Genomic DNA, 27140 nt, shown 5'->3' with positions numbered 1-27140 from the left:
CCCAAAGAACTGATGCAGTACACTGGAAAGCCTGAACACACAAGATTCCTAATTAAAGTAATAGGCATTATATAAATATATCTGACAGACCATAATGCCTGAAAAATGTGTTTGTTCTTGCCATTATAATTAATGGGCTAAACCTGAACTCATTCTGCCAATACTGATTAGTATTGTCTGTGGCCTGCTCAAAGTGATGATCACAGATGATTTGGAATTTAGTAGATGTTAACATGGTGCCACTTCACACAATGCTCATCAACCCTAAAGTGCAACAACCACATGAAGTGCCTTATCAGAGTAATGTATTTCACAAACTTGGGAGTTAAACCTTCAAGGAAATGAACATTTTAACAGTCAAAGCACTTTGAAACTTGGCCATGTATTAGATTTGTGGTTTTGAGTCTTCTAAGCTAAGCCTTCAGCATCCTGCTCCATTTTGGGAAAGTATTTGTAGATCTTCTTGTGTGTTTTTGTTTAGGGTTTTATATGCTTTGAAGAAAAAACACCAGAAAGTCTCTCTGACATCCAAAATGAATAAAGCAGCTTACATTATAGTATTAGTATTCCAAATAAAAACCATCCTGGGTTTCCCATTCAGTGAAAACTTACCTCATAAAAGCTAACACATGATACTAACAAAATGAAATCTTAGCAAGACAAAACTATAGGCCTAAAGTAAGTTAACAGCTCAAGATCTAACACTAATCTTCAATATATTTTAGGAGCACCAGATTGGAAGGCACTTCCAAGGTCACCATGTGCAGACTGCTGGTTCTCCAAGAAACTCTAATACGTTAATTCCTTCCTAAAATGCAAGTTCTGCCTTAAGGCAATCAGATTTCCTCCTTGACCACGGTCCAGAATGTCACTGCTGACAGAACCATTCCCATTTCCAGACCAACTGCATCAACAGCTGCTTCATCTCTATTTATCCCTGTGCTAACACTGTACTCAAAGACAAGTTAGTTTCCTTCCTTAATGTTGTTCTTCCTAGTAAGAAAAAATAAAGAGCAAATTTATTTACTGAGTAGGAAATGCAATAAAATTAAAATTAAAACCCAAACCAAAACAGTAAGCTTTTATCTGGGCAGGTTAACAAAGGCAATCCCTTTATTCTTTCTCAGCACTTAATTAATTACACTGAAGCCCAGCTCTGTATCTATTTCACTCCCTGGGTTCTTTTCCCCCCTCTTAAGCAGATAACACAAATTCTACCCTCTCACCCACAACATGTCTCACCAGGGCCTGAAGCAATAGCACACAGCACTCCTTATTTCATCCACCACATTTTAGGATGCATTTCCTTTCCCTCAAACCACGTAATTACTACGTGATCCTCCAACACATCCGGCTGTCCTCCTCGTTAGTCACAGCCAACTGCTGAGTTCCCAGCACACAGCAGAAATTCTTCTAGCCCATAATGGTATGGCTAAAAAGCTATTTGAAGTCAGCACAGCAGAAATGTGACGAAATATAACCAATGATATGCAGCCCATACTGTGTAATTCTGGCTAGAAAATTACTCCAGAGTTTGTCATCTTCCAATTTAACCAGCATATGTTTTCTTTTTACTTATGATATTGCCATAAATAACCATTAAGACTGGCATCATGATAAAATCCAAGAAGAATAACATGACTACAACAGTCTGGTCTAAAACTTGCATTTTCTTTTCCTTTTAGCCATTTATTTCTCTAATAAAATCCAACCATGGGATCTGCTACATGTTTTCTACAAAACTCAGGTATTCAAGAAGGCACAAAGTGCAACCTTCCCTTGTTAAAACCTATTTCCACTTACTTTATTTAACATGTACCTCCACGTCTAACTAGTTTTTTCCTTCTAAGATTTCCTCTTACATCCTCCAAGTGAATTTTATTATGCTCACAATTAAATATAAATAAGACACCTTGTATTCTGAAACCTAACAGCACTATTTCTGACTTACAAGATTAAAGAAAACATATAATATGGCAGACACACTGGAAATCCAATTTTTTGCAGGGTGTGACAGTGGCAGATAAACACCCCTCTGAGCATATGAATTTTACTCCATATCAACTGACACCACTGCCCTCACCAAGAGGAAGCTTTAATTTATAAATAAAGACAGAGAAGATATTTGCTCTTGTCTTACAATTTCTTTCTCTTTCCTACTTTTAGATGGAAGAACAAGTTCTGATACTTGTTTTGCAAGGTCTAATTCAGCTTTGTGTCTTTATCTACACTTGTTGACATTCAAGTCTACAGTTTCCATATCTACAGTGCACCCAAGGTGAAGAGTCAGGTTGCACACAAGCAGCTTTTAATTGAGCTCTGATGACCAGAGTTGATCCTAATTCAAAAATATTCAGACTGCAAAGCTTGAGACTGACTTTTTTAAAGAGAAGGTGCAGCAGAACCTGTTGGTGAGTGTTTTGTCCTTGACACCAGGGAACCAGGACCTCACAGAACCCCTTCATGTCTACTGTAGTCCCCAACACACCTAAGTGTGAAGACACAAAATTCTATTCACAGCAGCACATAATCCAGTTTTACTTATGAAGGTCTGGAAGCACGTGAAATGAGTTACAACTATTACTTTCTACACCTCAGTTTATCAGAGATTTTCCTGCTGGACCACAGAAAATTTATATTGAAAGGAAACAGATGGTAGAAGGGAAGAGAAATGGCAAATAAAAATATAAACAAAAAAAGCACAGCCCAAAAATTCCAATGGTACTTAAGTAAACAATGTGAAAGATACTGATCAGCAAACACTGCTTTCCTTGTTCCAGGTGGTCCCTTAAGATTAAATCTCCCCAAACCAAGAACCATCAGCGTGGATATCAAACCCTGAATAAATCTGGCCTATAGAAGAAGGAAGGAGAACTGGAAAAGAAACATCTTGCAAATCCTCTCCAGCTAGAAAGAACACATCCCATGGCAGTGAAGATTACTTCTTGCAGAGACAAAGGCAGCAATCACTGAGACAAATTAGACTGAAGTACATTTTAACCATTTAAAACCTTTATCCTTTTAAGTGTCTTCAGCAGTTAGTATATTAACTCTTTCTCTAGAAACACAATTGCTGAAGCTGTTATTTAGTGTAACAAAATGCCATTTCCAAAAGCTTTTGCAAGACTCGGGATGAATTCCTAAGCAACCTTTGTCCAGATGGAGAACTGTTTGTAAGAAGAATCAACTACCATAAACTGGGTTTGTTTTATCATTTTCACAGGAATAATGACCAATATACAAGCAGTTTGCTGACTGAGGAGAAGGATGTGCCTGGAGTGGCTCTTTGACAGAACTGGACTCCAATAGATAAATGTCTCATCCATCTGGTGCTGTATAAGAAATAAGTTGCTCAGCCTTGCCTTTTCATATAAAATGTCACCATAACCTTTACATTCTGCACGGGATATAAATTTATAAAAACCAGTGGGTCTGCACTGAGTTCCAGAAAAATCAACACCCCCTCTTTAGTCCTGCTTTTCCTCTTTGAATTTCAGTTTGCTGGTAAGGCACCCACAAAGGTCACCTTGGACAGCAATGGAGAGTCAAAGGGAGCTCCATTCCGGGCACTGTGTCCTTTCATGACTTTCTAAAGAGAGGTCTATCAACAGCAGGTGCCCCTGGAGCACACAGCGTTCACACGTGGCCAGCTCTCAGCACAGCACAGTGGCCACCAGGCACACGCTGAGGCTGGACAGGCTCAGGACCCTGCTCAGCCAAGGTGAGCTCTGAAGGTGCCTCAGTGAAGCCGAGTCTCTCCACTGGAGCTACACACACAGCTCAGCTCCCCCTCCTTCTCAGGACCCTGTGCAGAGCTGCTTTCTCTGCTTAGGCTGGTAAATAAAGTGTTGTAGCACATCCCATTTGTATTTGTTTGAGGCTGAGTATTGTGCTTTGAACCCTGCAGCTCTCAGACTGTGTCACATAATCACACACTTGTACACACATCTGCTCCAAGCCATCCCCTCACTCTTCTGTAACACTGAACACCAAAAATAACCCAGAAACAGAAACTACTTCATGCATTACACTACTCATGAACTAAAAGCTCAGTATATTGTACCTTGGTAAGAATAAGAGGTTTTTTCCCACAGAAGGAACCCACTATTTCCCCCAGTAGCATACAAAAGGGAAGGGTCAATGCTGTGCTAGCACAAAGGTGAGGTAGGCAGCCAGTGCTCCCAGGCTGCAGCGTGCCTAATGGCTTGGTTGCCTCACACATCACCTCATTCTTCATCTCATGCTTCAAGTCACTACCAAGGTCTAACAACATAATTAGAGGTTTCCTGCAATGAGTGGCAAATGCAGGTGAACTACTTTGAATGCAACCACTACAGCAGTGCTTGTAAGTGGTAAGTAGCAGGGAAGAGGCACAAAGATGAGAGAACAATTACAACAGCAAAGGTTGCTCAGTATTTATCTAGAAATCACATTAAAACTATTGTTTAAAACACCTGACTTGTTTGAAATGTCACCAGTTCTGATAAGAACTGTAACTGCAAGACTACACAGAGTTGACACAGTCATCCAAACTACTCTGCGAGGAGCAACAGTTTAACTATTGCCTGGTGGCTCTCTTCCCCATGCTCTCCCTCTTACTGTGCCTTCCAACACTGTAAAATTCTGAGAGGAGAAAGGCAGCATCCCCTGCCACCATTCCTTTTGAGAGTGGCAGACAGTACTGCCCAAGGGATTTCACATCAAGGATATTCTCCCAAACCAAGGCTTCTGAGAGCAGTGTATGTGGTCAACACTGACAGCACACTTGCAATCCTCCAACAGAACCAAGGAATAAAAAGCCAAAACTAAAAGACATCAAATAACTCATGCATACACCACAGAGACAGCCAAGAACATAAAGCTGTATCTTCTCCAAAGAAAGCTTCTGACTGTTTATTTTAAATTAAGAAGCAAAAACCATATGGCAAAAAAAAAAAACAAAAAACCCTTCCATTATGTCCAATTAAGTGAAAAAAAATAATTTCGTCTACAGGATTCCCCCTGGTATTTATTGACTCCTTTTACTTGGCTTCTATTGTAAGGTCTGTGAAACAAAGTCTGGAAAAAACTGCAGCTGACTGTAAAAAAAAAAAAAAGCACTGATTACATAGATTTTTTTCTTAATGAAATGCCTTACACTTATACGAAAGAGGTTTGTAGGTTTAATAAGAGGTTTAATTTGAAATCTGAATGTTGTTCTGGGGAAAAAAAAAAAAAAAAAACAACCCAAAAACCTTTTCCCAATTTATCTCAGGGACAATTTTCTAAATTAGTTAAAGACCTCCCAGTCCTGCAGTAACCTTCACAGACAAATGAGATAAATACTCATTCCTGTATCTATGTTTCTATTTTTATCAGGAGAAAAACTCCTTATCAGGAGTATCTGAAGTACAAAACATTGATTCTATGATTGTATTTTCATTTTGGCCAGCTCTGTAAATAACATCATGCAAATGTCAAATTTCTTTGCAGGTCTTTGCAAATCATGCCTTCACAAATAAGCCTCCTCTAAAAAGAAAAGCTCCATCCCGTACACACATGCAGGAACAATTTTAAGGTTCCAACTCTTTGAAAGGAAATCACCAAGAAACAAATTCAAAAGTTTCCGTAGTGGAAAGAGCACAATCAAGAGGAAAATTCTTTTTCTCTTGTGTTTTTTTTGAGAACGGCTGATTGTTTTCATCAATGTCACAAACACCTTGACACATTCGAATATTTTGTTTTAAATAAACAGCGTAATGGACCATAAGGAACACGCTTTGTGCTGAATTGCATAATAGAGAAGGTATGCAAGTTTAATTAACTATTACTTAGCATATTCCCTGCTTGAAGTCAGGCAGCTCTCGAACTCCAACTCGCACATTCCTAAGCCCTGCAAATGACCCGGGACTGCCATCGCAGCCCGGATGACACTGCAGCGATGCTGTCCCCTCCCAGCCTCGCAGCACCGGCTCAGCCCACGCACAGCGATCCCATCTGCAGCAAAGCGACCCCAACGCTGCCGCGGGCACCAAAACCCACAACCGAACAACAAATCCCAAACCTCCACCCCTTCCTGAGCGACCCCGAGCTACTCACCATTCACGGCTGCGGGAAACTGAGCCATCATGGTCCCGAGTGCGCGCCGCTAGCCCTCAGCCATCTGCAACAGGAAAACATCGTGCATTGATAACGCGACAAGGGCAGGGCCGAGCCGCGGGCCCGCTTCCCTCAGCGAACAATGCCCGGCCCGGGGCTGCGCTGAGCCAGCCGCATCCACGCCGGGGATGGGTGGCGGGATCTTTTTCTGGTCTTTTTTTTATTTTTTTTTAAATTTTTTTTTATTTTTTTTTTTGTATAGGGTATGCAGTGCAGTCCCGAGCCTCGTGGCAGCTCTTAAAGGAAAACAGTACCAACTGTTGGGAGTGATGTGCACAAACAGCTCCCGGCTGGCCGGGACATATGGCTGAGCCCCAGCGCATCCCTGCCAGCGCTCCCCGGGAGATATTCAGTGTTTCATTTTAAAAAAAGTTCAGCGCTCAGCTACGTAAACGAAAGCTGCTGCTGAGCGAAGTGGAAAACCAATTATTATTCAAATTCATCCACTCCAACACTCCATGCACTATTAACAAAGAAAACACTCTTACATGATGATGCATTCTGAAGAAAGGGATTGTGCCAATAAAAATCTGTCATCAGCCAGTTTTGCAGAAGCAATACAATGAAGTTATTCCTTCTCCTGAGCTACTCCATAAGCACTCAAAAGCAGCAGTTAAACAGGGTCTCAACAGAACTTACTTTCATAATAAATAGCAGAGTGCTAAGATTTTCTTTTTCTAGTACACATTCTTTCAAGAGTACCTGTATAAAGAATTCCTTGAAACTGCAAAATAGTCACAAATAATTATCCGAGGGAAAAGCATGAACAATTCACTGCTTTAAAAATGTAGAACTAAGACAATGAAGTGAGCTTGTGCATTGGAAGAGAAAATTTTACTTAAATACTGAAATTTATACATCATTATCATAGTGCTCTCTGTGGAGAAACTATTGTACAGGATGAAGCTAGAAAAATGAAATATTTATTTTAATTAAAAGAAACATGAATCACATCTTGCTCACCCCCTTTTCAGACACCAAACCTCCTACCCACACACATACACAAAAAAAAAAAACCCTCACCTCATACAAGCACGTACTTAATATTAAAGTACAGAAATATCACATCCCCCTACTCCTTTCCTGCAAAGAAACTCCTGCGCATCTCAGCACAAAAATCACACAACTGGAAAGCACTCCAGTTCCACCTGAGGACAGGAAAGCATTTTTTGTATCTATTGCACATTTATTCAACAAAATTAAAAATGTCTGGGATCAGTTGTTAACAATTCTCCATATATAGCTTACATCATCATCATTATACATAAATGGAGTGGTTGATGAGTCCAAGTGTTCTCTCACAATGACACAAGGTATCAAGCACAGAAAGATGAAAAAAGGAAGCATGGACCTGTTCCAAGACATGGATCTACCAAGCAGCCTACCAAGAGACACTTGAGATCTATAAAAAGCCTTCCTGAAAAGTGCTGCCAATGTTGTTAAACCTTTCTACAGCACGTTTCTCTGCAAAAGCTGTTCTGTCAAGGAGGTCTAAAACAGACCCTGAAACCATGACACAGAAGCAGGATGCTGGAGAACACCCCCAGAATCAGCAGACTTCTACCTGCACGTGACTTGTTCCAGATTTAATCTTCCTGGTTAATGGCTACATATTTGCTCTTTCCTCCAACTCACTTTATTCTCTTAATTTCAGGTGGCTTTTAGTCTGTTTTTTTTTTTTTTTTCAAATGAGTAATCACAAAAACATAGAATATCCCAAGTTGGAAGGGACACAAGAGAACCATTGAGTCCAACTTCAGACTCCATGCAGGACACTCTAAAAGTTAAACTGGGTATCTAAAGAGCACTGGCCAATATTTCATGAACACCAGCTGGGGCCAGGACCCCCTTCCCTGGGGAGTTTCCTGTGCACATTTGCCCCCTCTGTGGAGAACTTCTCCTTATGTCCTATCTCAATGTGCTCTGATAGGGCTTTAAGCCATTCCCTCGGGTCCTGCCAACAGAACCAGCTCTTCTCTTGCTGCTCCCATCATGAGGAAGATGCAGTCAGCAATATGGTCACACCCTCAGTCTCTTCTCCAAACTGGACAAACCTCACATCCTCAGCTGTTCCTCAAAAGTCTTGCCCTCTAGTCCTTTCACCATCCTTGTTTCCCTCCTTTGGACATATTCTGGTGTTTTTATATACTTCTTACTGTGGGGCCAAAAACTGGACACAGTACTTGAGGAGAGGCCTCACAACACAAGTCAGATAGTTATCAGACAATACAAGTCTTGATAGTAAACTGATTAACTCTTACAGCCCCAAATCTTAAGATATACTTTTAAAATGCTTCATACAACTCACAGTTCTACAGCAGCATTTTGCATTGGTTTTGCTGAAATGGTTTGTGTAGATTGAGCTTTCAAAATGCTCCACTGCTGAGCCCATGAGTGGGAGAAGTAACCCGGGTAGCTTCATGCACACTAATTGGGGAAACCCCTTCTCCTCATTTTAATGTCCCTAGAGTCACAACTATACCACATTTTAAAATCCATTTCAACTGTAAACTTTTGAGGACTTTGATGTCACTTTCGCTTGGTGAAGGTCATTCTTATTTATGAAGGCCCTGCATCTATGGAGGACATGTGTCGCCAGTTCATTTTCATCAGCAAAAATAATGAGCATCCCTGCTCAAATTATCAATATGGGATTTTTCAGCGTACCTGAAAACTCCCCAAGTTTCCCAAGTCTGGGCTGAACCAGCCTGGTAAATCTGTGCTGGGCACTGCCATGTAGATGAACCAACACCCAAGGTCCAAAACCAGGGAACGGTCCAATAGGTCTGTACTGAGAGTATACTACAGCAGTGTGATGTGACTAAATCATGATTTAGCTCTGTTGTCTCACTATTATGTCTATATGCAGACCTCCTGGTATTTCAAATAAACACTAAACTTGAAGGGAACCAAACCCTCCTAAAATAAACCCTTACAAACAGAGTAAACTATGATCTTACAGAAGAAACCAAAAATCATAAATGGGACTTTTACAGGACTTTGTATCTCACCAACACTGGGAACAGAGTCTTATCCCTTTGCACAGATCCACATCATTCAGACACCACAACTGCACCAAGCACAGATACTTCTACAGTGACAGCTTCTCAATTGTACCAAGAACTGAAAAAAGGAAGAACAAAAGTATTGCTGCAGTATAATTTCCCCTCATTTTTTTTAAAGAATGAGGAAACAGTCCTGTAAGCTTAAAATCTATGCGCATTTTTTCAAAAGTCTGGGAAAACAATCCTTCCCAATGAATGGAGCTTGCTCTCAACAAGTATTCTGTCTTCTGCATTTCTCCAGCACATCCCAAAGGCTTGGAGATTATGCATATATCAAAGCTAAAAGCAGATTATTTTCACAAATTGCAAATAATGTTGCTGCAGTTACCATCTATAAAGATTACAAGGGTGTAAAAGCACCTTAAGCCTTTAGGACACAAGTGTGAACCATTTATTTTCCAAGGGGAATCACAGCAAAATATTCTCACTTTAAGACAAACTTAAACTTTTTTAGATACATTCTGATAAGTTTTAATCATTAATGGAGGTGAAAGCTGTACACTTCCAAGGACCCTTTCTACACAATGTCATATAGAAATGTTCACTGAAAAAAGAAGATAAGAGTCAAGAAAATACTACAGCCAGCATCCCAAACAGATGATATTGATGAAATCATGGACATTGCCACCAGAGCATTTCACAGAAAGCTGTTTCTGCAAAATGCTCTGAAGATGTGCTTGGTGAACTCCGTCATCAGTTGTAAGAAACCGTGGCAGACAGAACGAAATCCACGGTGTAACAACAGGATCAAACATCCTTACAAACACTGGAGATGACATTAAGTCCTGCTGCCATTTAGGGTGAAAACAGGAAAACTTGGATCTCACATTTAAACAACAGAACAGCAAGTTCTTGTAAACAAGCCATCTGACAAGCCCAAATCTTTAAAGCACTAATTGTTTTCACAAACTGACCTGCCAGACTGCAACTTCTGTTCCCTCTCTCAGTGTTCATTACAGTTGATACAAGTGGAGAAAAGATATTAAGAGATTGCAAGAAGCAGGGGGCACGACAGGACCACGCTGAAAGCATTAGGAAACATTAGAGCTGGACAGACTGCAGGAGAAAGGAAAAAAGCTTTTTGTTTTCCCTATCATAGGCATATTGCCATTTTATGAAGGGCAGCCTTACCACAATCTTTGTTAATATTTATACTTGAATCTTTTTTTTTTAAACATTTCTCAGAAAAACCACAGCCACATAGTTTTAGTTGGAATGAAGGTCTGGTGCACCAGGCTCTGTCTGGAAGAAAGCAAATCCCATGGAAGCAGAATGTGTGGTCACACTATTACTCTCTTCCTTCTCTCTGTGGCAGGAGGAAGATATGTTGCAGATTTTTGCTTCAAGAGCCAATCAGCAAGGACAGAGATTGCAGCACTATCTACCTGATTTACTCTTTGCAACACCTGTAGACCTGGACAACATAAGACAACTCATTATATTTGCAAAGCAGTGACACTGTAATAGCCCATGAAGTTGATTGCTGCTTTTTTTTGAGTACTCTCTTAGAAATGAGAGAATAAGAAGCATTAGTAAGGCATTATGAAGCACCACAGACTGTAACTTCTCTTTGTCTTTTTGTTCAAGACATACTGGTATGAGAGTTTGCTGATAAAAAAAAAAAAAGAAAAACATCTCAACATTGTGGCAGGCCAAGTATTTATCTCCTTTATACAGTACAGTTATACACAGCCACATGGCCTTTTCAAAATGCACTGTGGCCAGCTTACAAAGTCCACCCACTCTGATAACAGATGAATGACATCAGTGGTAAAACGGAGGAGTTGACTGTGGGTAGCACATTGCTGGCTCTTCCTGCTCCCCTGCTACTGCAGATAACAGTACTGAGAGCCTCAGTTAATATTTTGATATTAAAAAAAGAGAAAAAAAAAAAAAAGGCTTCTAACTTTACTTCTTAACCCTATGGTATGAAGTCCCTTCCTTTCTTATTGTGAAAGAGAAACTTCCTACCCAACAGTGAGTGCATCCAGAGGAGGGCAACGAGGCTGGTGAGGGGCTTGGAACTCAAACCCTTTGAGGAATGACTGAGGGAGCTGGGGGTGTTTAGCCTGGAGAAAAGGAGACTCAGAGGTGACCTTATCACTCTCTGCAACTCCCTGAAATGTGGCTGTAGTCAGGTGAGGTTGGTCTCTTTCTCCAGGCAGCAACTGACAGAATGAAAGGACACAGTCTCCAGCTGCGCCTAGAGAAATACAGGCTGGATTTAGGAAAAGTTTTTTACTGAAAGAGTGATAAAGTTATGCAATGGTCTGCCTGGGGAGGTGCTGGAGTCACCATTCCCTGGATATGTTTAAAAAATGACTGGATGTGGCACTTGGTGCCATGGTTTAGTTGAGGTGTTAGGGCTGGGTTGAACTCAATGATCTTGAAGGTCTCTTCAACCCAGTGATTCTGTGATCCAGAGAGAACACAAGAAGTATTTTTCTGACAAATACCTTTCTGCCCACCTTGCTTGACTAATACACTTTCTGAACATCCTGACCATCCAAAATACAAGGATCACTGTTTCTGTTCAAAAAACAGAATTGTGTGGTCACTATTGCTGGGCTTACTCTGGTTCTTACACAGCTGCTCAGCTGTGAAAGCACCCATTCAAAGTATCAAGACACAGTTCAGCTCTCTCCTCTGTTTCTGGAGATTAAAACTGATCTTTCCTTCCTCCTTTCTAGGAGAAGATTTCTCCCATTTTATTTTTAATTCTCTACATTAAGGCGAGACCTACAGGTCCCTCTCTGTCTGCCCCTCCAGCTTCAAACCTTCTTTGCAAGGAAGAAATTGTTCTGAGGGAGAGAATGAGAATCCCACTTCAGGAAGCTCACTATTTAATTCCCTGGCCCTTCTCCCAGGAGACACAAACTTCCTCAGGAAAAGATGGGAATTGAACCCAGCTCAGTCACGCCCTGAGAGAATACATTCACTCACCTGATCCCAGACAGACATCACCACCTCTGCTTGCTTAGAAAGGAAGTGAAAAAAAAACCAAGAAGTAGAGGGTAGACTATTTATAAGGTTTCTTTTGAAAGGCTCTGAGCTTCTATATTCAAGAAGCAACTCTAGGCTGCATATTGTAACCTTTCCAGAGAGCTGAGTGAGATACGCTTGCTCCTCGAGGGTGGTAACTTAAAATACCCTTGTGGTTTTTTGGGTTTTTTAATGCTTCCTACTTTCCAATTCACATGACTCCACACTCCATATGCCTTTTTTTTAGATTCTGTTTTAAAACACATCAATTCTCACATGTAATCATTTGCAAATTTTGTGCAAGCACCCTTAAATGCTGTTTGGTGAGGTCCACACATCTTAAAACTTGCAGTTCTCCCCTTTCACACTGTAACTCCTAATTTATGTCAATGTGGACTTGGGCAAGACGAAAGTATTTGATGAGTTGTCTTCTTTTCACTGTTTTCTTACTGCAACCATGACTGGCAGCATGAGTGCATATTACTTTTAAGTTTATTAATTTAAAATCTTGCCACCCTAGAGGAAAATTTTGAGCCCACTCCTGTCCTTCCATCAGAAGCACAAGCAAAATGCTAGCAGAGAAAAAAAAAAGCTAACAGAAGAATTCTTAATATTATTTTAATATTATTTTCTTCTTATGATAGAAGAGATGCTGCTTAGCTTGCTGCTCAGCTTTCAGACACAGATAACAAAATATACAGAACATCTAATGGGCCGCTATAGCAAAGCATGAAACAAAAGATACGTGAGCACTCTTCTGTGCTCAGCAGAGAACAATCTTTGTCTATCTGTAAGACTAATGAAAGTAAAACATTTAGTGAGACTGGATTTACCGTTTAAGTGTCTGCTTTCAAGCTGGACAGGTGCACAAAACCATAAGGTTTAACTTCTCAAAATTGAATGAGATGACAAGCGGAGAGGAGAAAGGCCACAAGAATCCTTTAAAGCAGAGAAATGGTGTTTATCTCTGATGAATCAAAAACAGGGAAACCTCGTGGGAGAAGAAGCAAAGATTAGCATATGGCAGTCAAAATAACTAGGTAGGAGTATTTTAGTTGGATAATGGATGGGTGAAAATGCATTTCCCAAAGTGACACTGAAAAGTGTGGGTGTAATGGAGATCCCCCCCCAGCACAGGGACTCTGGGACCAGCACGCTGGTTCTGAGCTGGACCCAGGACACAGGCAGTGTGGCACAGCACCTCCCAACTGCCCCAGCTGAAGACTCCTGCCTCTGACCCCACTCCCATCCACAAGTCACATTCATGCTCGTATTATCAAGAACAGTCCTTCAAACCATCCAGTCGAAATGTGGTCTCTTAAACCTTTAGCACAGAGCTCTAGAGCATACAGTAATAATGTTTTGACCACCAAATTGAATTTCATGATCTTAGGGAATCAATTATCACCCATGTTAAACAAACATCTCAATATCATGTAAAATCCCAAGGGACAAATGTATCTCAATTAGAAAGACACATGTCCTACCTTGAAGTCATAAGAGTGTGGTAAAAAAAGCTAGAAAGTTTTAGCTTTTGATTAGTAAAATTCTTGACCTTTGAAAAATAAGACCAAAGTATTACTTAAATGTGCTCTGCTTTTTGATACATTTATTAGTATAACCATAATAGGTAATTTTTTCCACATTCCAATCGTAATATTTTTAGAAACAAAGAAAAGTTAACTCCCATTTCCTGTTCTTCCCTTACTTCATGTGTATGCTGTTGAATCACTAACTGCAGATACTGCTCATGACTGATGCCACAGCATTTCACAAGCTCCACTTGCATCAGCCTTGAACATTTTCACTAGTAGAGCCAGCTCAGAATTATTATCTGCTACTTCTGAAGCAGCAACACCTCGTATCAAAGTGTTTTGAGTCAAACTGGCTGCTCTCGGAATCGCTGTTCCAAAGAAGCTGTGACTTTTCTGGATCAACCATGCCTTTTCAACTATCTGTAACTGCCAAAGTGTTTAAAAATAGTTCTCAGGTACTTGTCCTCTATTAGGTAATTCCAATGCTTTGTGCTGCTACTGTCATCATATTACATCATTTGAATTTCATGTGTTGCTCTGAAAATAAGAGTTACACAACACTGCGCTCACCTATGTATTAATGTTCAATCCATTGTTTTAACTCTTGGATCCAATTAACCAACGTGGCCAGGCTCTGTTCCTAGACTGAAAAAGTTCTAAATACTCTCAATTTGAAGAAAAATGACATTTCACCAGCTCCATTTTTACTATATAATTTTTATGTGACCTAATCCTCACCTTTCCAACATTTGGTGCTAATGGCACAACAATACCAGAAAAATGAGTTACTACAGTCCCTGCATCATCTTGCAAAGGGCAATAAAACAATGTATATGTAGAAATAAGAAGAACAAAGGACTCCTCATGAAATAGTCTTCTATTTGTTTTCTAAAGACTTATCCTTAAATAAATCTGAGAATAAGAATAAGGAAAAAAAAAAAAAAAACACAAACCAAAAACAAACCCCAAAACCCACCATCCTGATAGACAAGTGAATTAATGCAAGCAGTAGCATTATAGTAACCAAGCAACCAGGATGTCTGAATTTTTAGCTTGCCTTTCTCAGAGTATGAGACATGAGTAAACGACTTTGATGAACCCCATCACCCAAAATGAACCAAGCTTAACAGAATGGTGTCCTTTGAAATGATCTTAACTGAATATAACGTTCATAAAAAGCAGGCAACCAGACAGAAAAGGCACAACCAAATTTAGTACCCTCAAGGGAGAGAAAGACTGCTGTATGTTTGAGTACCTATATTAGACACCAGAGGATCCACATGGCTGAAAGGAGCTGTAAATATACTGACCACAAGAAAAAATTAACACAGGCTCACATCTGATCAAACTCAGACAGCTAATGCCACAGAAAACAAGGCTTCACTGCTCACAGCTGGCTTAAAATTTTGGCTTACATTGGTCTGTCACTGGAAGGAACTCGAACTTACATGTAGACATAAATCTCCCAGTTCTATATTGATCAGGAGTCAGACACACTATACCAGAGGGAATTCAGCTACCTGCAATATTTGCAACTAAGCATTTGAAAAATTTCAGGATCACTTAAAACAGCTGCTTAGCCCTTCCAGAAATCCAACTAGGAACTCTAACATGAATGTTTTCCTCCAAATAGTCTGATGTGCCATCTATCACCAACCAGGGCACACAAGAAAAACGCAATTCTAAAAGGTGAAGTTAAGGAGTGATATGTTTTTAAAGGTAAGAGGAATAGAGTAACTACCCTATTTCACCCCATATCTAGCCTCAACCTCTGAACCTCAAAGAATACATTGTGTTGTTTTCCTAAATAGTGATAGTGCTTGAAATAGGTCAGTCCCTCACAAAATGGACTCTCCAATTAGCACAACCCTATCTTTGCTATCTTTATAATCACCAATCACCATTTAAGACAAAAAAGCCTAAGAAGGGTTACTGACTGTCCCAATCATTCAGCCACATAAAATGAACCTTCCAATCCAAGCAACACCTCAAACTCTGTCAGCCAACTACTTCTCTCGTGATTTTCATAGAACGACTGTCTACACCAAGGTTCACCCCAAAACTTAAAAACATGGCAGGATTCATCATCCAGTATGCTTTACCAAGAGATTTAACATTGCCCTGAACTGAAAGCAGCTTTTGAAAGTCAAAATAATTTGAAAACATGTAAATAGAGTATTTGCATACATATGGAACAAATCACAGCCCCAGTGCTGCCAGGAACACTGGCTAATGTCACTGTAAGACCAAACAGTTATTTTTGGGGGTCTTGGTGACTGGTCAAGGATCCTGGTGACTGGAAAAAGGCAAACAGAAGGCAGTTAAGTCTCACTTCAGTCCCTAGAAAGATTATGGAGCAAATCATCATGGGACCCACCCACAGATGCTTGAAGAAGAAAAAGGTGAAGGGAAATGGCACGTGGCTATTGAGGACCAACCACACCTGACACATCCCATCTTTGAGATGATTTGCCCTGTGAACAAGGGCACAGCAGCTTGTTTTGACACTACAAAGGCTTTTAACAAGGTCTCCCACAGTGTCCTTACACCCAAACTGGTGGAATACAGTTTGAAAAAGCTGACTGTAAACTGGGTGGAAAACCTGCCTGACCAGCAGACTCCAAGGGCTGTGGTCAGTAGCCCCAAATCCATCTGGCTGGAACTAGTGATGCTCCCCAGGAGCTGACATCATGGCCAGTATTGTTTAATGTCTTCACTGACAGCCTGGACAAGGGGATGGGATGTACTTTGAGCCAGGGTAGGTACCAAAGTGGAGAGGGCTGTCCAGTGAGTTTTTGGGATCTCCACCCTCAGAGATAATCCCAACACAACCAGACATGGTTCTGAGTGACCCGATCCGGCCATGCTTTTCATGGAGTTGTACCAGATGATCTCCAGAAATCCTTTCAAAACAATATTGTTCTGTAACTACACTTGAGGTAAATAAAAACGAATGGAAGCAGTTAAAAGCTTTTTAAAAACTGAGATAGTGGAGGTATTTTCTTTCAAGTGAAAATAGGCTAGAAATTAACATTTCAAATAAAGATGTCCAATTTTTGAACCAGTTTTTAAAAAGGCAAAGAGAACAGCTCTGGCCTTTAAAAGAAAAATCTCATTAAATGCTTTTTTCACATATTTTGCATGCTGATCAAATTAAATCTTTTGATGCAACAGTAGATAACCTGTTAGTTAAAAGTCTGCAAGTAAATTATCTCTCAGACCAGAGACATCTGTCTCAATTTGTGAACTAATCTGGACTACATTGCCCTTCAGGAACTAAACCCCCAGTATTTTCCTGACAGATGCCTCTTCTCAAAAGCTGTGAAGGTTTCTGATAACACCCAAAGCAAAGCATGCACATCACCTTTCACTTTCCAAATGCTGCCTCATTTTCCTCACCAGCTTCTGACAAGCAGCTCACTAGGAAATACTATCACCTACAGACTTAGCTTCATTTTTCATAGCTGCTACTTTCCTATGGCATGAAATTAATTAACTTTTCAACATTAGAGACTACAACAGAAATATCTGTAAAAAACGTTGCTGTAAGTACTGCTCTGATACAATTCACTGTAATACCTGAATCTCAATAAATAAGGCCTTCTCAAAAACACCATTCAAAATCACCCACGTTCACTTTTGCCTTGATCTATCTCATTCTGTCTACAAGAATGGTTAAAAAAATAAGTGTCCATAAAGCTTTGGCGCTTTGAACAGCACCTATAGTAGATAACCCCATTATTTTTAAGATTAGCACAAACAGACCATAGGTACCCGTATTGTTTGTTATTATTACTGCTACGGGAACATCATCCTCTTGGTTTCTATTACAGTGACAGCTACAACTCAGCCAGGGATACATCCTGTACCCCAGATTTTGTACAGATGGAGGAGAAAAAAAAGTAAATTAAATTCCCTCAGGATAGTAATTAAAAGGATAAGCATATTCACTTGATCTAATTTAGGCATCTGAGTTAGGAGGCTAATCTAACAAAAAAATCTGTTCAACAGAAAGCACGGAGCAGCCTAAATCCATGTCTGCAAGCATCACACAGTTGTCTTCACATCACAGGGAGCCCAGAGCCTGAGTTAAGGTTTCTCTAAATACTCAGAGGTATGGTGGTGTGAATGCCCCTCCCAGATGAGTCAGACTAAAAAAATACACACAAACAAAACAGGGGAGGAAGAGTGGAAACAAGGTAACAAAAACGAACCAGGTTTGGGCAGCTGCTTATCCAACTAGTTCCCAGCGCTCATTACTTCTACATGTCCCCGTGGCATCAGAGGATGTAGATGTTTGTTACAAGCGAATTTCAGATGAATGATTAAAGTTCTTGAAAGCAGGCAGCAATTTATGCACCACCGATGCTACCCCCACCACGCTCAGCTTCACACAGCCCCGAGCCTTCCTGCGCACACTCCGGCGGGGGAGCTGCGGCCAGCACAGGCCAGCACCACCAGCGAACCAGCCCAAAAACCATCCTTTTCCCAAAAGAGCGACGCACAACATCGGGCAGCCTGGACACGAGGGCGAAGAAGCTTGAGACTTCTCATTCCCATGTTTTAGATGGGGAATTTCCGACCGATGTTTAAGAGAGCCGCTGCAAGAATATCTTCAAAGAATGCAGGCACTATCTTAAAGCACGATCTACTTTCGAGTTCTGCAATGTGACAGATGTCAAAGCCCCAGCTGCCCCGAAAACCATTTACTCTATTCAAAATGGTACCTTGATGTTTAGGAAACCGAATCACGTACCTCAGTCTCATTTTATTCTCTGAATTACGACATGCCGCGGTGAGCAGTCCAGACGGAGAAAATCCAGTCTATTTACAGACAGAGCAGTTTGCAAACTTTAACTGCAGAAACCAGCTTGGTTTCCCCAAACCCCGCCTTTTCACAGTTAACCAGACGGAACAAAATCACCATCACCACAAGGAACCGGGCTCTACAAACGCGTCCGAGTCCCCTCAGCTCGGCAGGGCGCTCCGGGAGCAGCCTGGGCACGGGCACCGCGGCCGCTCCGCTCGCAGCGCACTGAGGGAGCGCGGGCGAGCGGCGGCAGCGCCGGCAGTGGGAGCCACCTCCGCTAAAGCCCCAGACACCACCCCCGCCCGAAAAAAGGGAGAAAAAAATTAGGAAGAAAAAAAAAAACTTAAAAAAAAAAAAAAAGGGAAAAAGAAAGAAAAAAAAAGAGAGAGAGAGCTAAGAGTCAGCTAAGGAATAAAAGACAAGTAAAGCGGCTCAAGGCAGTGGAGCCCGCAGCGCTCCCGCCCCCGGCCCGCCGGTACCTGTTGCGCTGCCCCGAGCGGCGGCTCCGCCGGGCCGCGGCCCCTGCGCCTCCCGCGGCGCTCGGCCCCACAACATGGCGGCGGGGGCGGGGGAGGAAGCGGGGGCGGGCGCTGCCCGAGGCCGGGCTCCGCCGCTGCCGGGACGGGGCTCTCGGAGCCCTATGGAGGGGTTCCTGTGCCGTGGGTGCAGCCCCCGGGTCTGGGCCGGGCTCGCCAAACAGTGCCGCGGTCTGGGGATGTCGGCACCGAGCCTGTCGGGGCTTTTGCTATACGGTAACTGCTACTGCTTAAAGACCTGTCTGACAGAGGATTTACCACGTCCTTGCTCACCTCTCTCTCACTCGATTCCACCCGCTGCCTCCTCATCTGCTCCACAGGTTACCTTTGCTTTAGCTTTCCGGCTGTGTCCCAGCCCTATCTCTACTAGAAGCTGACAAGCCGTGGCCTCTGTTCTGCACGGGCAAAGCGCCCAGATTCAGATCATTCTTCCCCCTGGCAGCAGGTGACAGCACCCTTGGTGCTTGTCCATGGGAAGCGTGTCCCGCTGGGAGCCCGCACCAGCGCGGAGCGGGCTGCCACCAGCAGCTAAACTGGGCTCACGCCAGGCACTGCTCGGGGACTGAAACACGTAGGGTTTCATGGGTTTATCTTAACAAAAATTAAAGAATCCTATAGGAAGGCAACACGTCGAAAATGCCATGATTTTTAACCACCAAACGTTTTCCTTCTCCAGCGAGGGATCTCGCTGTGCACGGACGATTACAGCGCCTTTCTGCTATGCTTTTGCTGGGTAATAATTACCTATCACCTTCGTACAGCCCAGAGCTTTCCACTGACTCATTCTTCTGGGTTCCTAATGAGCCTTTCCAGTTGGTTACACCTTTTATCATTCCCGGTGATTGCAGAAGAGTCACGTTCCTGTGCCATGCAATGGCTGTGGCCACATCCTAGCACTTAGCCCTGGCAGGATTTGTGTTACACACCCGATGTCTGCATTTGCTGTCACAGCTGCCACATTGCGCGGGCAGCATTCATGCATTTACCCCTTGTGACCTCCTCAGCCTTCATCTGATTCACTGCTTTTGAAGATACAGCACTCTCCTCCCTCACGCCCAGCCCAAAAACATGCTTTGTATTTTTATCCTATGAACAGACAGCAACCTTGGCTTTGATGCACAGATATTTGCTGTGTAGGTGGATTAAAACATGTGTTATTCAAGGGGCCCAGGTGGCCCTGGGCTGTTTTGAAGTCATCTCCAGATTTCATAAGCAGTGCTTCATATAATTCCAAACAATTATTTGGGATAACAAAGCAGCCCTTGGTCAAGAACAGGCTTCTCCGAAGCCCAATTAAAAAGTCTCTCATCTGACATTTTTCACTTTAATTACTTTATAACACCTCTTAATGCACAGCCTTTAATCTGTTTAGTACACGTTATAGTGATACAGTTCTAAATGTGACTTTGTTGTGTTGGCAACACCTCCAGCCTGCTCCGGACTGAAGACAAGTGCTTGCACCAGGCATAACAGTTTACAGAAACACCATTGTAGAGAGGATTAAGATAACAATAAACCAGGTAAACACGTTTCTTCTCGTAAGACAAAATCGATCACATTACTGATTACAGTAGTTAAGGACTGGGAAGGGCAATGTAAAAATCTGTGAAGGAAAGTCTCTAAGAACATGTTAGACAGATGTTGTAGGAGTTTGGTAAATACAGTTGATCATGCCTTGAACATTGAACTAGGTGACGTTTCAAAGAACCTCATGGTTCCTTTCTTCTGTAATTGATGTTACTGCCACATCCCACACACAAATGAACTTGGGCAATGTCTGTGCTTAACGACGGCTTAGAGGTGACAAAGTACATAAAGCAGAAATCGCATAAAGGATGTTGGGATATTTGATTCTGTAAATATGACAGATGGGGAATGACCCGTCTGCTTTATTAAATGAGAGATCCCTACAGGAAAGCAGCAATGTGCCTCAGTTGGGGTAACTACACACCTTGCCTAATAGCTCCTTTGAGACAAAACTGAAGCCAGGAAAATCACAATGGTAGCATAGTTTGACTTGGAAAGGACCTTTAAGGGTCATCTAGTCCAAACCCCCTGCAATAAGAAGGGATATATTCTTTGAACAATCCCAACTCACTCAGCCTTGCTTCATACCAGAGGTGTTTCAGCCCTCTGAGCATCTTCATGGCCCGAACTGAGCCCACCCCAACAGGACCACACCTTTCTTGTGCTAAACACCCCAGAGCTGGACACCCAGTTAGAATCACCTCTTTTGACCTGTTGCCTGGGGAGGGAGGAGTTGTAGGGAATTAAAAATTCAGCTGACTCCCTAGCAATATAACCGGGTACAAAAAATTAGTACATCAAGGCTTTATGCATTCTGATTCTACACAAATTCAATGCATCTCTGTTATCACAATGAACTGCAGCTGATCAGAGATACTAGAAGAATAAATATCTGTAAGATTAATTAATTATCAGGAAGAGGAGGAGGACTCACAATCTGTACTGCAGACACATTTGAATGCAGCAGCCCCTCAAGCCACTCTTCTTGGAAATAGAGTATGTAGACATACAATGTTTAGTGTCAGCTATGAAAAAGTGCATCCTTGAAGTAAAGCTGAACTCTTACTCAACCTACGGGTCTTACAGAGATATTTTATTAGTAATGTCCAAGGCACAAACTAGTATTACATCTTTAAAATGGAGAATGAAATTTGTTTCCACTCAGAGTTTGACTACTGCTTGAAGCTGGTTCAAAAGAAAAATGCTACTTTTATGAAGGTGGAGTTTCTACAGGCAGATACTGCCTGTGGGCATCTCAGGGTTTGGGAAAAGTGCTTTTTACAAGCTTCAAGATGTGGTTTTGGGGGCTGATGTCAAATACCAGGTGAAATAAAAGTCCCTTCTGGTGACAGTACCCTTCTAGCAATGAGTAGACAGTGGCAAAGAACTGCAGGAACTAATTAGTTTGTTTCAAAAAGCCATTAAAGTAAGAGAAATTGTTTAATAATAACTGATAATAGAAAAGGGAGCTGAAAGGAGGAGAAACCAAAGGTATGATAAGATAGAGGCTTGTTCCAGACATAGGGGCAGTGTTGCAGCACAACAGCTACTCAGAGGAGACCAATTAAGATGAAAAGTGTGTGAGGAGTAGAAAAGAAGTAGGATTTACTATAAGCAATGTTTCATCCTCTAGGATTGTTATGGTATCATTTATTATCCTGGGCTTCTAGTGGGAGGTGTCCTTGCCCGTGGCAGGGAGATTGGAACTAGATGATCTTTAAGGTCAAACTCAACCCATCCTATGGTTCTATGATCTCCTTGTCATGTCTGAGCCAAAAGCAAGACACAACAGCAAAACCTAACAACCTAAAAGATATAATGAAGATGGAGAAACTATTCCTATTACTAGCAACTAAATTTTCACATTAAGGCTTTACTTTTTGATCATTATCTGTACTCTGTCTCAGTATCCTGTTACAAACATTTTTCCTATCCTTAGAGTAATAAGGAAAGACCTCCACTGACAGCAAAAAAAATAATGAATAAAATTGCTTAGCCTGAGCTGAGTGGCAAAAGGTAACATGACTTTCTTCTCTGCTCTTAGTTTACCCAGTAATATTGCTTATTTTCTTTGCTCTACTGCAGGAAATCACACCAGAAGTGAATGCTTTATTCTCCCTGTCCAAGCCCTCTGACCAGGCAGTGTCTAAGCTTGATGATGGACATCTTCCTGTAAATGTATGTTTAAAATACATAAAGTTAAACCAGGACCAAATGTATACCAGAAATCAGTTACTGCAAGAACAAGCCATGCTTTGTGCACAGTTACTGGTCAGAGATCAAGGGACGTAAAGTGACAACTATTTCTGAGTGGTCAAAAAGCAGTAATTGCTCAATAGTTACCTGCACACATTCCTCCTGCAGTGACCTGTTTAATTTTGCTTCCTAGTGAGTGGCATTTCCTCATCTGGAGAGTCCAGCTTGTTGTCCCAGCTATAAAGAACTACTTAGGAACAGCCACACCTACCTGATGAGTGACAGCTCTGACCCCTTTACTAGATTTAACTCTCTTATTCATGCTAAATTTCCTTTTCCACCTCCTCTTTTTTCTTTCCAGCAAACACAGAAGCAAGGAGCCCTCACTCGGTGCTGCTGGAGGTTCCATATTTACAGCAGTGCCAATTGCTTTCCTCCTTTTGAGTAAATGCTAGATACTGTCTTTTAACCCACATCTTTATTTAAAAATGGAGGCAAAAAAACAGAATGGGATAAACAAAGGGACGGGTTAATATTTGCTTTCCACACCTAACAGAACAAGAGTGCTGCATTTCTGATATAGATTCTGAGTAACAACTTATCAAAAAGGCATAGAAGGCACAAAGCACACACTGCATCAAAAATAGAACTTCTAGAGATGCTGGTTTGGTTTCTGAACCAGAAACCCACACAGGTTTTAAAATAACAAATGGCTACAGTATTCATTTTGCAGGATTTTCTATTACTTCATAGCTGTATGAAATAAAATATTCATGTCCCAACTTTGTTCCCTGCCAGGCACTGATATTATTTAGTAGTGGATGGGGAGCTGGACTGTATTTGTTCAGTGTGGCAAAGGCTTCTTTGCCTACCGCACTGAAATTATTTTGAGATTTTTCAGAACATCTATGTAACCATAGAGAAAGCAGCTTTCCAGACAAGCCAGACCATGTTGTGAAGGGAGGCAGTGCTGACTCATGCAGACTGAATTATTGCAAATAAAACTTCGCCAACTGCTGAGCAGACACAAGGGTTTTACTTGCTATCCCTAGCTGCAGTGCAGGCGGGCAGAAATGCTCAAGCACACAGGAATTTCACAAGTGCCAAGTGCTGACAATAGCAGAGTAATGGGGTTAAGCAAGGTTATTAGTTGCAATTTTACAATCCTTATGCCACAATTAGTAAATAACACCTCAGTAAGGCAGAGCTGCAGGTTCATTTCAGACACATTTGTTTCTCTGCACTCAAATTTTGATGCAAGCTAAGAAGCCACTCTGACCCCAGTAGGCTGGGATCCCTACTGCATTTGCTACAAATGTGGGTTTTTTTTCCCCCAAATCTTTCACTTTTAGGTGCTAAACTCCTGTTGTTTCATACACACTGTTGGGTTTTGAGGACCAGTACTACTTTTGAGTAGTGTACCTCTTGTGTACCAAATTTTGTGCAGTTCTCTGGAATTACATGTTGCTTTTAAGGGATGAATAACATAAATATTGTGGAAAATCTGAAATAAATCTCAGATTTCAGAATGTTTCATGAGTTGCTGTGAAAATGAAATTTTTTCATATTCACAGTTTTCTGGAAAGATGCAGGCATGCTATAAAACAAGTACATACTATGATAAAGATAAGCAAAACAGTGCAAAATAGTAAAGTGAGTTTATGATTAATAACATAATTAATAAAAACAGGGATTCATTGAATGGGCAAAGAGATCACTGTGGTTTCAAGCTGGCTTATGGAAGTCTACACAAAAGCTCTGTGTTTATGGGACACGGAAATTTCCCCTGACTATAGCTCTTGCTTGTCTGGTGTAACGCTGAGAGTTTGAGGTGCTGCTGCCCCCATCTGCCTGACATCCTGCTGGACTTTTCCATGAAAAACAGAAGCAAAGGCAAATTCTTCCACCAGCTGCAAGTAATAAGGTCGTGCTGTACTCGAATCAGAGGCAAACTTTTTGCATTCAGGGAGTTAGATCTAATTTTGTAGTCTTTCCCTAAAACAGGTTGACCTCTTAGGTTTAGGGTTTTTTTTGCAGTTGAAAGTTGTTTTTGACCAGAGGTAAGTCTGTCAGAGCAAGTCACTTTGTAACTTACATTGACATTAAAGTTTAACAGAGTTCAAGCTAGAGCTGAAATCAATGGAGTGTGAAAAGAGATCATACTATCAGCCATTAATGCTTCACTTGAATTTTCATGCAAGGTTTGTCTTGCTTTTATCCCGCTTCTTGCTTTGGAAAGGGAAATCGATAACAATTTGCTGATCTACTTCACTGATCTACTCCAAGTCTTTCTGAAAATTCATTGCCAGAGGAATTTTGGCTGCAGAGTCACTAAAACACTTAAGAACAAATGATTCTAATATTTGTGACCAATAAATCCTCACCTGTCTATTAAGTTTAACCTTCATGGCTAAATAGTTTAAGGCAAAATTATCCTTTTGTTCTGTGTCAGCAGTGTCAGGAAAAGGGCTTTTACTGCCTAACAAGATAAATCCATCAGCACTTGGCATTGGCAGTCCTTCCAAGAAATACTGTGCTGTGTTGCTGAGGCTGAATTTGCTTTTCCTCTTCTGAACTGGGATCATCATGGATTGGATGCCACTGCCTAGATCAGTATCTTGGCACTAACTGGAGGGACAACTGCAAACATGGCAATTTCAACCTGCAGGAAAGACCAAGAGTACAAGGGTTGTGTCCCCTGTTTCTGCCATGCTGAAACATTTGGGTCCTGGCCCATTTTGTCTTAGAAGGAGCCAGCTCAGTCCTGCCTGAGCGGTGCTCACTAGACTGACAGGATTTAAAATCAGATTAAAAAGAAACACTTAAATACAGAGACACAGCCAGGCAAAGAATCTCTGTCATTATTATAAAGATGTTAAAGGTTCCTGGTAAAACTCCCATCTTTGTTTGGCATGATGAAGCCTTCATCAGTCCTGGAGTGGTAAACGAGAAACAGGAAACTTATGGGCATTATTCCAGGTAAATGTACACCTGAAAACTTTGCTTTGCCCAGGTTGCAATGGAACAACTCAATACATCTGTGCATCCCCAGACTATTCTTGACTTCACCCTTCAGTCAGAGAAACTACCCAGGAAAAGTGTATATCAATTCCACAGCAATAAGGCAGTTTTGAATAAGAGCCTGCAATAAGTCAATTTAAATACAAATCCATGGACAGATTTAATTTCAGCATTTGCATAAATACTTTATTTTTCCACCAGACCCCCACCCTTTTTCAGTGCAGAAAATGAATAACGCTGCAAGGTGAATTGTGTTTCCTGAATTCTTAAAGATTTTATAATCTTCCTTATTCACTAAGTAGCCTTGGGTTTTATTTAAAAATTATTCAGAAGCAGTGCTAAATAAAAATATATTTTGGTTTATTTTCTCTTGGGTTTTTATGTTATTCTTACTGTAACTGGTGCTTCACAAATGCAGCTTTTTCTTCACAAGATTCCTGAGGCAAGTTAATATTAGTATCCTCATCTTACAGAGGAAGAACAGAAAGGTGGAGCAATTTGAGCAAGAACATTTCAAACGTTTGCTATTCCTGGATACTTCTCTTGGGACACAAAGGCTTACTTGAAGGACTTGCTCTGCCTGGTTTCATGGTTTCATTTGGAGTGGGATGCTTTCTTTCCACAGAGCAAATCACACACAGCTCAAGTCAGCACAGCAGAAATCAAAGGCTGATACAAGCTACAGTGCAACTCCTCTCCAAGCAAACCAATTTGTCATCACTTGTCACATTCCCACCTTCCTTCTGTTCCCAGCCATATGTTCCCTCCCCTTCCACCAGCACTGGCACCTGCCTGGCTCCTTCTGTGAGCTCAGCCTGAGGAAAGGGAAAAAAAAGCGTGATTACTTTTTGACAACGAGCTTCAGAGTCATTTTTACGTTTATAATAATCATAGAATAGCTTGTGTTGGAAGGGACCTTAAAGATTATCTAATTCCATTTGTCCCTTCCATGGGCAGGGACACCTTCCACTAGGCAGGTTGCTCAGAGCTCCCTCCAACCTGGCCTTAAAAAGCATATTTATTTGTTTTTTGGTGTATAGTACTACTAATTCTAAAATAGCTACTTCGTTTATGTGTAGTTAGGCATTAGCAATTACATTTCAATTTACTATTCATTTATGTAATACATAGCAATCACAAAAGCTTATAAATATTCATTAATAATTACCGCCATATAACTGAAATACAACTTTTGCAGATTGAAATAATATATTATCATATATTATTAATAAATTGAATTTCATAATACCAGAACTCCACAAGCTTTCGATGGTACAGCGGAGGAGGGGGAGCACTCACCCAGCTCGGCAGACCCCGCACTGAGAGGCTC

The 27140-nt window shown here is 41.3% G+C and overlaps 1 protein-coding gene across 9 annotated transcripts in view; it reads right to left on the bottom strand.

Moving 5' to 3' along the window:
• ITSN2 (intersectin 2) overlaps positions 1 to 26625 on the bottom strand; it is an 87948-nt gene extending 61323 nt beyond the window's left edge. For 5 of the 9 annotated variants that reach the window (XM_038130430.1, XM_038130436.1, XM_038130435.1 and 2 more), the window contains exons 1-2: positions 19010 to 19102; positions 6079 to 6142 (exon numbers count right to left, since the gene is read on the bottom strand). In XM_038130430.1, the coding sequence (XP_037986358.1) occupies positions 6079 to 6109 (31 nt within the window). In that variant the 5' untranslated portion in view covers positions 6110 to 6142; positions 19010 to 19102. Of the gene's footprint in view, positions 1 to 6078; positions 6143 to 12146; positions 18445 to 18476; positions 18545 to 19009; positions 19103 to 19339; positions 19505 to 26546 lie in introns of those variants that run through there. The other 4 variants (XM_038130431.1, XM_038130433.1, XM_038130432.1 and 1 more) reach the window with 4 other exon arrangements.
• Positions 26626 to 27140: the final 515 nt, after the last annotated feature.

Source organism: Motacilla alba, chromosome 3 (genome assembly GCF_015832195.1).
Source record: "Motacilla alba alba isolate MOTALB_02 chromosome 3, Motacilla_alba_V1.0_pri, whole genome shotgun sequence".
NCBI classification, from domain to species: Eukaryota; Metazoa; Chordata; class Aves; order Passeriformes; family Motacillidae; genus Motacilla; species Motacilla alba.
This window is presented reverse-complemented; position numbering and strand designations above follow the sequence as displayed.